Source organism: Simochromis diagramma, unplaced genomic scaffold, assembly GCF_900408965.1.
Source record: "Simochromis diagramma unplaced genomic scaffold, fSimDia1.1 OVJJ01000487.1, whole genome shotgun sequence".
NCBI lineage: Eukaryota > Metazoa > Chordata > Actinopteri > Cichliformes > Cichlidae > Simochromis > Simochromis diagramma.
The window spans coordinates 2,018,285-2,029,669 of record NW_024387305.1 but is presented as its reverse complement, the minus strand read 5'-3'; the positions used below and the strand labels follow the sequence as shown (position 1 = coordinate 2,029,669).

General features: G+C 39.7%; 2 protein-coding genes across 2 annotated transcripts; both read right to left on the bottom strand.

Moving 5' to 3' along the window:
• Positions 1-646: 646 nt before the first annotated feature.
• LOC120717082 (basement membrane-specific heparan sulfate proteoglycan core protein-like) lies at positions 647-4,581 on the bottom strand. The gene is made up of 8 exons (XM_040004917.1): positions 4,452-4,581; positions 3,152-3,307; positions 2,935-3,069; positions 2,182-2,354; positions 1,889-2,075; positions 1,618-1,797; positions 1,251-1,517; positions 647-1,157 (listed from the first exon to the last, which is right to left on the bottom strand). The coding sequence occupies exons 1-8, from the start codon at positions 4,498-4,500 to the stop codon at positions 1,153-1,155; spliced, it is 1,152 nt and encodes a 383-aa protein (XP_039860851.1). The 5' UTR covers positions 4,501-4,581; the 3' UTR covers positions 647-1,152.
• Positions 4,582-9,615: 5,034 nt separating this feature from the next.
• Positions 9,616-11,385, bottom strand: LOC120716887 (pre-B-cell leukemia transcription factor 1-like). The gene is made up of 5 exons (XM_040004580.1): positions 11,072-11,385; positions 10,751-10,941; positions 10,510-10,645; positions 10,279-10,426; positions 9,616-10,065 (listed from the first exon to the last, which is right to left on the bottom strand). The coding sequence occupies exons 1-5, from the start codon at positions 11,243-11,245 to the stop codon at positions 10,022-10,024; spliced, it is 693 nt and encodes a 230-aa protein (XP_039860514.1). The 5' UTR covers positions 11,246-11,385; the 3' UTR covers positions 9,616-10,021.

Sequence of the window (11,385 nt, the reverse complement as noted above, 5' to 3'; positions counted from 1 at the left end):
GCATGTGTGTGACTCCAATCCCGGACTTCCCTTTCGGACCTAGGACCCCCGTTCCCCTCACTGTATATATCTGCACCTGGTGATTGTGTAAATAAACGTTGTTTTCCCCTGAACTCTGCTCTGCGCCTGAGTCCTACTACACCGCATGACAGACTTCGTAATACTATGAAGAAGAAAAAACACGTTACTGAACATTATTAAATCTTTAAACTCTGTAATGGAAGATGACCAGATTTCATATTTGGTCGGTTATGAATTAGTGACATCTTTGGTACTTACTTATGAAATTTCTTCCACACTACATATAGTATGAGTCTGGGAACACACAGATGTGAACAGGCTGCTGCACAGCTGCTAGGTTGTAATTTTACTTTGGGGGTTTTTTCAGCTATTTTTTCTGTGCATTTTGGTATTTTTTGTCATTTGTGGATCTGAATCTGAAATATATTTCCTCCCATGTGGTTGTCTTGTATGTTTTTCCCCTTCAGAAGGCACCCTAATGTCTACACGATCATTTTTACAAGCAATTTTTAAACTCGTGGATATCAAATGAGTGGTTTAACTGTTTATGATTGCATTATTATAGCTCAAAACGTGCATAGTCCTAATATAAGTACACTTCAGAAAAAAAATATTTCTTCTAATACAGATTAGACAATTTTGTTTAATATGGTATACAGTGATTTGATTCTTAACAAAGGCTTTTATAATGTTTTGTACATTAGATCAGGAACGTTTCTATCTTGTATCGTTGCATTTTGACAGTGTAAGCTAAGGAGATGACAAGAAGGGAGGAGGACAGTGTGCAGATGCATTCCAGTGGAAGAAAAAACTCCCACACATACATGCTGTTAGCTGTCAGTCGATGCAGAGTTCCAGTAAAAGCTTCCTGAAAGCTGATACGAGACAACAACAATAGTAGGAGTAAAAATTTTCTGCAAAATATGAAAATTAACCCAACATGCCTAGTAATGCCAAACGTTTAAATCTCAACATAATTTGCTTAATCAAACATCAATGTAGATGAATCTATTAATTATTTTCTCTGGTTTCTTTCAATTAAACGCCAGAGCGTCGACAGCATTACGATCCATTCTTGCACAAGGTGTAAGCACTGCATAGATGTTTACCAACGAGACACGCTGGATTTTCTTAAGCTGCAAACAAAACAAAAAAAGCAAGATAGCATTAGAATCTAAAAGAAAGAGATCATTTGTAGTCATGAAACCGCTCACTTTAACTCAGCTCACCTCTTATGATCACTCTGGTTGTAGCCTCAGTGGAGCCAATGTGGTTTGTGGCCACACATTTGTATGTTCCACTGTCGCTTTGTTTAACTTTGGCTATCAGGAGCTTTCCGTCATTTGTGAGCTCTGCTGTCGGGGACAGGCTGGGCCGGCCCACCCGACTCCATGTGAACTGAATGGGATGAGTGCCGTGGGCAAGGCATTGCAACTGCAGTGCATCTCCGGGTTGGAGCCTTACCTGATCGGGTAGGATGGTGGTGTATGGGGGTGCTGTGTGGAGAGGAGAAAGATACAATTTTGCTTACCATGAGCAGTGGCAAGGACTCTGGATGTGTGGGATCTGTGTTTAAATATCCTTATGTCCACTCACTCTCCACCTCCATATCTGAGTAAGCTTCACTGTAGCCATGTATGTTAGTCGCGTTACAGATATATTGTCCCGAGTCTTGGCGCCCCACGCTGGTTAGTGTTAGAACTCCACCATTAACTGTGTGTTTCCATGGCAGTGGAGCTCGCAGCTTGGACCAGGTAATAAGAGGAGGAGGGGAACCTAAAAGGGAAGACCAGATTTGAAGGGCAGAATGAAAACTGAGAAGCAGAACTATGAGTCATCTAAAATATGAGCATTATAGGCATCTTACCACTGGCCTGACACTCTATTGTGACTGTATGTCCCTCTACTGCCGTAATTTCAGTAGGGGTCACTGAAGCTACCGGCGTCCCGGGCTCCCTCTCGACAATGATTTCGATTTTGGCCTCAGTCATCCCCTCAGTGTTTTCAGCGAGGCAAATATAAACTCCCGAGTCATCTGGATGTATCGCAGGAAACTGAGAAAACAGAATATCATTTTCTTTTTCATTCATTTGAACTATTTTTCTATCCTAAATGTGAAAATCAGTTTAACCAAAACTTGAGCACAAGTTAGTATTTCACCTTGATGGTGTTGACATCATTTTCTTCAGCGGTAACCAGCTTCAGGGTGGAGCCTTGGCGTTTCCAGGACAGCGTGGGATTTGGCCTGCCTTGGGCACTGCATTCCACCGACACGGCCTCACCTTTCCTGACTCTCAGCGGCCCCGAAGGCGTTAGTCGTACTTTAGGTGCGTCTAAAAGCAAGAAAGGGATACACTACACATACTGAAAACTCTAAATTTGCCTTTTTTTTTTTCTTTTTTACAAAAGACTGACAGCAAACAGTTGGTTATGTATGCCTACAGCACCATAATACGTAGTTTGCTCCTATATGATGTTGGTGCCTGTGCAGAACCAGGTCTGCTTTGGTTCCTTTAAAAGAACCAGCCCACATTTCAATATAATGTTACATAGAATTCAATAGCAGAGCTTAAACTAATTTGGGAAGAAAATCATGGCGTATCTTTGAGAGAATTTGTGGAGATAGCGGTTACCATAGCTACTGTTTCCAGCGTCGGGTCCCAACGCTGTCTGATCTCACCACCAGCACCGGTCTTTTTACTCAGTGAAACCCTAAACATTTTATTTTTAAACATTATTTTTTTTCCTAAAGTTTCATTAAATACTAATTTACCCTTCATTAACAAAAGTTATAGTAAATTTTTACAGGGTTATGTGTTATTGAAAACATCTGCATATAAAATGTGTTTCCAGGGAACCCACGCTTTCTGGTTTTGCACAGTATTCAAAACTGGACTTTGAATACAAGCTCACATTTGACGGTCAGCATAACGCTGGCGGTGCTGCGGCCGGCAGCGGAGGACACCATACAGCGGTACTGCCCGTGGTTTCCAGGTACAGCGCTAGTAACCGTGAGCACAGACCCATCAGGACCGACTTTTATGTTGTCTACAGGGAAACAGGGAGACTTAAGTTAGACCTTACAAATGCTGTACAACAGTGATTGTTTTAACATGTTGTCTGTCCTGACCTGGTAATGCTTGGTTGTTGGCCTTTTTCCACTGTACCTCGAGTGGCCGTGGGTTAGAGTCTGTCAGTTTTACATTGCACCTAAAACTGACAGACTCTCCTTTGTGCACAGTAGCAGCTCGTGGCTCCACTGAGATGACGGGAGCCTGACCAGCCACTGCACAGAGAAACACAACTATCAGCACGCACAGTAAATACATACTTTAATTAAATAAACTTTGTGGCCACACACTTTATTTATTATTTTAAGTATTTTAAGTAATGAATCTGCAATGACTTATAGTTCAGGCAGTCTTTTTTCTCAGAATATAAACATAATAGTGCTTTCATTGTTAATTCAGTTATATTCTATTTAGGAAATACTTGGCTTGGACATTAAATGTAGGTTGCAGTGTTTGTGCTGCTTTGCGGTCATATTAGCAACAGGTCACTGAGGTTACTGTAGAGTTTAATGACTCCTGGCCAGTGTTAATGTTCACAGTTCAGAACACAGTTCACATTCAGTGTTAATTAAATTGCTGTTCCTGTAGCTATACTAGCTTTTGATGTAGTGTCAGCATATTGCAAAAAGCTCTAGATTTTATTACAAAATTCAAAAAATAAACCAGGTTATTTATAGTCACTTTGTGTGAACGATTAGTTGTTATTATTATTAAGTCATCCAAACTAATATAAAGTGCATTTATAAAGTGCAGATTCTCTGTCATGTTCATTTTACTGCTCAATTTAGGTAATGGCTTATTTCAATTCTTCATTCTTGCATTTTTCTAGGAACTGAGTTTGAATACTTATACTGCGTGTAAGAATACACGTACGTCTTTGTGAGCCTTTTGACACATCTGGGTAAAACACAGAGTACACAAACGCGAGCCCAAAGCAAACAACCCGAACAAATACTCAGATTGAACGGGCAGTCGATGACGAAACAACAATGTTCAAAAGATGAGGTATTTTTCTCAATGAAGACTTTGCTGAATAACATCAGAACATTGTTAGATGTGTTTAATTTATCTAAATCACACGTGGAGTTTGAGATAGCTGTCCCTTATATTTAAGTCTGGGGAGAAAAAAGTCTGTTTCAACACTTAATGCCTTTCAGTATTTTGCTTAGAAAGTACTTTTATTCCAATGGGAACTACTGCAGTCTGTGAATAATCCCCAGTGAATCTTGCAGGTATTTTTATTCCAGTGGGTTCAATCTTGTTTCAGTTAGGCCTTTAAAGTACTTAAACAGACATTGTGTTGCCATCTTCCAACAAATGCCTTTCTCCTCTTTCATTAAATCAAATGAAATGACTCACCTGAGTATATTAGAGAGAACAGGATCAGAGCCCCACGTGATAAATCCATGATGAACACAGAGCAGACTAACTTTCTCTGCTGTGCAACCTCGCTGTCTGTCTTTCTGTCTGTGCCTCTTATCACTTTCAACCTTTAACCCCTTACCAACCCCTTACCCTATTCAAATATCCTCTACAAATGCCAGTTAGCTATTAAACGGTTATATTTTTACAATCTTTTTCAGTTAATTCTTTTCTGATTCTGGTGACCTGAATGATATATCTTTTGAGCCAAGACCACGCCAACTAAAACAACTAATTTCACACAGTTGACAAGCACTGAACTTGCAGGAGATATATGGGGAAAAGCACCGAAATTAGATTTAGTGACTGTTTTATTAATTATTTATAAGTCTGTCGAACTATAGGAGGACTGTGATTTTACTGCTATGCTTTAGAGGATTATTCTGCTTTCCAAAGAAATAACATTCCTGCAGTGAAAAGCCTCCGTGTGTCTGTATTGATTGGTGAGCTTGGTGATAGTGATGAAACTGATTTTTCAGGACTGTGAAAACAGAGCTGCCCTTGTTTTTGTACTGTGTGCAGATAATGACAGTCATTTATATGAAATGTCACCAGATATCACTCATAAGAACATTATTGTTTGTCATATTAGATAAGCTCATATCAACATTTTAATATGTAACTCTAATAGAACTACTGTTGGAATAATAAGCTGGTGGTTTTTATTGGATAAAATATAAAATGCCATGTAGCAAATAATGAGTAACATATTTACAGATCAACAAATTACTGTAACTAAAGAATAATAAAAACTGTTTTAAACTACTTAAATACTAAAAAACTAACATTCCACGGTATCAGCATGGTCATTTATCATACAAATTATTGATTACACTGTGTAGCACTCACTTCATTATCAGATATTTCACAGAAACAGCCCACCCTGGCAGCTCTCACTCTCTAACTTAATCAGTTTGTCCTCTTACTCAAATGTCTTTTGAGGACTGATTTTCTAATCCTGGAAGAAGAGATTTTCACAACATTCTCCTGTTTTAAAATGAACATTAAATTAGCCAAAACATTAAAACCGGGATCAGTATACAGTTCTGATCTGGATGATGTGATTGCAGTTATATGGGAACGTCTGATTCACTTTTTCAGTGAATTCAGTTCTGCAGTTAATCAATCCGTATGCTTTAGTTTGGCACAAAGAAGTCACAACTTCTTTTTATACTAACCTGTATGTGTTCAGCTGAAATCCTTGTCAGACAAACACACTACCAGTCAAAAGTTTGGACACACTTTCTCATTTAATGGTTTTTCTTTATTTTTATGACTATTTACATTGTAGATCCTCACTGAAGGCATCAAAACTATGAATGAACACATATGGAAGAATGTAGTAAACAAAAAAGTGTGAAATAACTTAAGCATATTTTATATTTTTGGATTCTTAAAAATAGCCACCCTTTGCTTTGATTACTGCTTTGCACACTCTTGCCATTCCCTCGATGAGCTTCATGAGGTAGTCACCTGACATGGTTTTCCAACAGTCCTCTAGGAGTTCCCAGAGATGCTGAGCATTTGTTGGCCCTTCTGCCTTCACTCTGCGGTCCATCTCATCCCAAACCATCCTGATCAGGTTTAGGTCAGGTTACTGTGGAGGCCAGACCATCACTCTCCCTCTTGGTCAAATAGCCCTTACACAGCCTGGAGGTTGTCCTGTTGAATAATACATGACGGTCCAACTGAATGCAAACCTGATGGGATGGCATGTTGCTGTAGGATGCTTTGGTAGCCATGCTGGTTCAATCTGTCTTCAATTTTGAATAAATCCCCAACAGTGTCACTAGCAAAGCACCCGCACACCATCACACCACCTCCTCCATTCTTTATGGTGGGAACCATGCATGTAGAGACCATCTGTTCACCTTCCTTTTCTGTGTCGCACAAAGACACGGCAGGTGGAACCGAAGACCTCAAACTAGGGCTCATCAGACCAAAACACAGATTTCTACTCGTCTATGTGTTTCTTGGCCCAAACAATTCTCTCCTGCTTGTTGCTTTTCCTTAGTAGTGTTTTCTTAGCGGCTATTAGACCATAAAGGCCTGATTCACGCAGTCTCCTCTGAACAGCTGATGCAGAGATGTGTGTGCTACTGGAACTCTGAGTGGCATTGATCTGGGCTCTAATCTGAGTTGCTGCAATTTCTGAAACTGGTTACTCAGATGAATTATCCACAGCAGCGGTGGTGATTCTTGATCTTTCCTGGGGCGGTGTTCTCTTGAGCCAGTTTTGTCGTAGCGCTTGATGGATTTTGCGACTGCGCTTTGGGACACACTCAAAGTTTTAGCAATTTTCCAGACTGACTGACCTTTAGTTCTTAAAGTAATGATGGACTGTCATTTGTCTTTACTTAGCTGACTGGTTCTTGCCATAATATGAATTATAACAGCTGTCAAACAGGGCTGTCAGCTGTGCACCAACCTGACTTCTGCACAGAACAAGTGATTGTGCCCATCCGCTATTTTGAAGAATCTAAAATATAAAACACAAGTTTTGAGTTATTTATCAGTTTTTTTCTTTGCTACATAATTCCATATATCTTGCTTCATATATTTGAAGTCTTCAGTATCTACATTGTACAAAGTAGTAAAAATAAAAAAATAAAAAAACGTCAAATGAGAAGGTGTGTCCAAACTTTTGACTGGTAGTGTATAAGAGATATATTTCATGATTGTAAAACATATTACCATGGTTATTTTACTGGATCAGGATAAACAAAGATCACGTTTTGGACAAGATCACTAGTCCAAAATCTATATACAAAGAATCTCCAAGAATAAATAATAAGAATTTGATTTGCTGACATTCACCACAGTGACTTTTTTTTTTTTAAGTCTGAATAAATAAAGAAAAGAGACGCCAAGAGACAATAAAATTTTGTGAGTATACATGACCTGGTTACAAAGTCCCCAGATGCCAATTTAGATGCAGTGACATGTGAATGCCCTCTAGTGGTGTGGAGAGTGGATTGCGCACAGAAGCAGCACTGAATGTTCTAGAATGAGACCACAACCCCCTTTCCTCATAATGGTTAAGTAAAAATAATTACCTGTTTAAAGATGAGAGAATTTGAATTTATTTAAATCATATTATACCAAGTTTGTGTCCAAAGCGACTCTACAGAAACTTGTTGAATGACAACGGCTTTATTTGTTAAGTGATGTTTGTCTTGTGATGTGCTTTTATAAAAAGAAAGAAAGATACAATCATAGCTTCAAAACCTAAAAAGAACAGCATGCATCTTTTGCTTTATTAATACAGCGTTAAGATGAAAGGTCCACATGGTTTAACACCACATGCAGGCTCTAGTCCTTTTAAGTTATTTTCATTTATATGATTAAAAAGATAGTAGTGTCAGCACAATTAAAATGTGAGAGGTTAAAAGAGAATCCCAGAAAGAGGTGTACAAAAGCACCACAAATCCAAATAAAAGAAAAGTTTGGGGGAAGATCTGTCCGTGTTCGTTTCTGACGCCACTTGACGCTGGCCTAGTGGGGAAGGGATAGTAGTAGTAGTAGTAGTACGTAGTACCTGGTCAGGTTCACAGTTCATCACACACATCACTGATCGCTCCCCATCAAGCTAAAGTACCTATGATGAAATTCTAATCGATACTGTAGAAGGAGTAAAGATTCTTGTAAACAACAAAGGGACAGACAGCAGACGCCACTCCGCGAAATAAGTGACGTAAGCCTATCATTCATTCAAACAGATGATCTAAAAATCCTGCTTATGTGTGTTTAAATGTTCGGTCAATAAATCTGATTCTGATACAACAAAAAGCCATAGCCATGACTTTAACCACTATTAGTTTACAGCTGACGCTTCACTTTTAGTGAAATTTATAAGTACGTTTTTGGTCGATGACACACAAGATGCCAGAGAAGTGCAGACTTCAGCTTTTTTTGCAGGGTTTCACAAATATACTGCATTGACTGTTTGGAAATTACAGCCATTTTTATACAAAGTAAATACGGAATTCATTTGTAACAAAATGATATTTCAGTTTGAGCTACGATTTTTTATGATGATGACGACTTTTTAGTCTTGATCTGTAATCTAATGTTAATACTCAGGAGCTGACACAGCAGGAACGATTTTAACATCAAACCTTTTGGGGGGGCTCAGCTCCGAGTTTATGCATTAATAAAAGAAGAATAGTTAATAAATTACTTGACTTTTATGTCACAAAATACTTGTTAAGGAAGTGAATAATGCTTCTGGCCAAAGTATTCAGCCCTCTATAACTCTGGAGAAGTCAATTTAACTGTATCTGTCACAATGTTTCTTTCAAAAGCAGCCTAATTATGGGCATTGTCTAAGATTAATAACAACGAATGACATTCAGTTATGTGGCATTATTTACACTTGAAAAATCAGACTGATTGCCACCCTGATTTTTCCAGTGTCTGTGTGAGCAGCACAAGTCTTATTTATTCATGACAAGCTTCACTATTGAAGAATCCAGTGCTTATGTGTCATGAACTGGCTGTGTGGAGGCAGATGAGGACCCAAACGCAAAACTCACGGAGACAGGAACTGAACTCAAAATCACTGCTTTATTGCAGGCCTTTAAAACGAAACAGAACTAAACTGGGAATACTAACAGAAGACCGAGGGAACACAGAAAGACACACAGGTTCGGGGAGAAGACATTGACGACGCGACACTGACCTGAGGGAGACATGCACATAAATACACAGAGGGTTAACGAGGGAAGTGGGAGCACACGGGGAACACAGCTGACACAGATAATCATAACGAGACAGGGCAGGAGTGAACACAACATGACGCATACTGACGAGAGACTCTCAAAGTAAAACAGGAAGTACACAGAGGTTCAGACAGGAGGAGAGAGAGCACGGGGAGAACACAGACATAACGGGCTGGGGAAAACGTGGAATAAAACACAAGGAGAGACGAGGGCTCACAGATACACAGGGGCACACAGGAGGTAACCAAATAAGGAACATCTTAACTAAATAACCTAGGAACCAAGGCATAAATAGGGAACAAAATACAAAAACACACAAAAACTAAGAATACTGGGCCAACATGGCCCAGGACCATGACATTATGTGTGTGTGTGCCACATAAAATCAGTATGTTACGATCACAAGACATTTAAACCTGTTTTTGTTCTAACCTGTACCGTCTCCAAAAGACTCTAGAATATAACATTAAAATAAAATGACAAACAAAATTAAAATACATGATTATTGTTAATTTTAGGCTACTGCAGTTATTTTCAGGCATGTTAAAGTGAAATCTGGGGCTTCTTGAGCACCCCCTAAAATGGGTTCAAACTCGCAGTGCAGTATGGGTAAAATGTGGCTATAGCACCTGGGACACAAATAGAAGTCTCTGCAGAAAGCAAGTGGTTGTTCTTTGACCTTGTTTCATACTGTACATCTAGTAGATGAGGCTAGAACAGCAATGTGTTAGACTAACTACTCACATGGAGGCAGAGAGGATGAAGAACAGCACCTCCAGTGACTCCTCAAAGCCTCCCATCAGGTGGGGTACATATTGCTGGGTATCCTCCTGTTGGCACATCGGGGGACACTTGAAGAAAATGTTTTCCACACATGCATGAAGAAAAGATTTGCACACACATTTCCATAATCAAAAAAAAAAAACAGACACCTGGTGGCTCTTCTTTGAAAGTGTGATAAATATTTTTATTTTTCTCATCTGGCCATCTTCTGAGGGTTTCCACATTTTCATTTAGAGAAAGGTAACCTTGAGGGTGTATACCTGAGTTTGGTGTAGCTGGAGAGTTGGCTTGGCTGGAAAGCGAAGACACACTTGTCGCTGTCTTCATAGCATAAAGGTTAGCGTCCTCCTGGAACTTAGCAATATTCTTCTTATACCGAATCCTCTTGTTTCCAAACCAGTTGGCTATCTGAAAGAATTAAGATAAGAAAAGGGAGCAAGTCAGCTGGCTTCTTTAGATTAAACCAAGTGCTATATCTGGTCTTTTTTAACCTGAGCAACAGTGATGCTGCACTTCTTGGCCAGCTCCTCCTTGACTTCCTCATTAGGGTAAGGGTTGGCCAGATGGGAATAAAAACATTCATTCAAAATCTCCGTTGCCTGTTTGCTGAAATTCCTGCGTTTCCATCTGATGGCAATACATATATAAAACACTATTTAATTAAAAAAATGCTGGCAGACACTTGAAGACTAAACTTAAAGATGAGGCAAGGAAATAAATATGAAAACCAACCTTGCATCCAGGAACCTGGAACGTAGGATCATGACAGCTTCACACGTGCTCTGCTTTAACTGCGTCTGGATAGCCCTGAACTTACGGTGGATGATTGAAACCATTCGCTCAATCTCTTTGGATGAGATGGGTCGCGTGCAGGACTGCTCCCTCAGCAAGTTGATCACATGGCTGGTGAATTCATTGCAAGCCTGATTGGGATGAAGGCAAAGAGTTCAGGCGTGAATGTGACCAAGAGGGCCAAAGACAAGAATTCTAACACACCTCAGTGATGTAGTCGACACCCTTGTCTGTTCACCCTAAAGTCTCTTAACAACACACCTGTTCACATTTTTCCAGTTCCGCATGATAAATCTCTCGAATTTGAGAGAGTTTCTCTTTGTAGTCCACATGTTCTAAGCTCCCATCATCAGGCGTTCCTCCGGCTGCTGCGGCCACCACTGCTGCAGAGGCTCCACCCTTCTCTCGACCAGCAACCCCCTCTGCTAACAGCATATTGTCCAGTCACATTATCTGAGCATTTGGAGGGTCTTCTTGTTGGACACCTTGGATACTCAGGGCTATAGAGCAGAATATATGTGATGCTGTTTTTTCTGATCACTGCCCTATTGTGTTTGACATACTTTTATCTCTCC

What these genes read in the sequence shown, in the direction of transcription:
- LOC120717082 (XM_040004917.1), bottom strand. Translation starts at nt 4,500, where the DNA reads ATGGATTTATCACGTGGGGCTCTGATCCTGTTCTCTCTAATATACTCA. An exon ending in GTTCTCTCTAATATACTCAG is followed by an intron (nt 3,308 to 4,451) that starts GTGAGTCATTTC and finishes TTCTCTGTGCAG; the next exon opens with TGGCTGGTCAGGCTCCCGTC. An exon ending in AATAGAGTGTCAGGCCAGTG is followed by an intron (nt 1,798 to 1,888) that starts GTAAGATGCCTA and finishes CTTCCCTTTTAG; the next exon opens with GTTCCCCTCCTCCTCTTATT.
- LOC120716887 (XM_040004580.1), bottom strand. Translation starts at nt 11,245, where the DNA reads ATGCTGTTAGCAGAGGGGGTTGCTGGTCGAGAGAAGGGTGGAGCCTCT. An exon ending in TCCAGGTTCCTGGATGCAAG is followed by an intron (nt 10,646 to 10,750) that starts GTTGGTTTTCAT and finishes TATTGCCATCAG; the next exon opens with ATGGAAACGCAGGAATTTCA. An exon ending in TCCAGCTACACCAAACTCAG is followed by an intron (nt 10,066 to 10,278) that starts GTATACACCCTC and finishes ATGTGCCAACAG; the next exon opens with GAGGATACCCAGCAATATGT.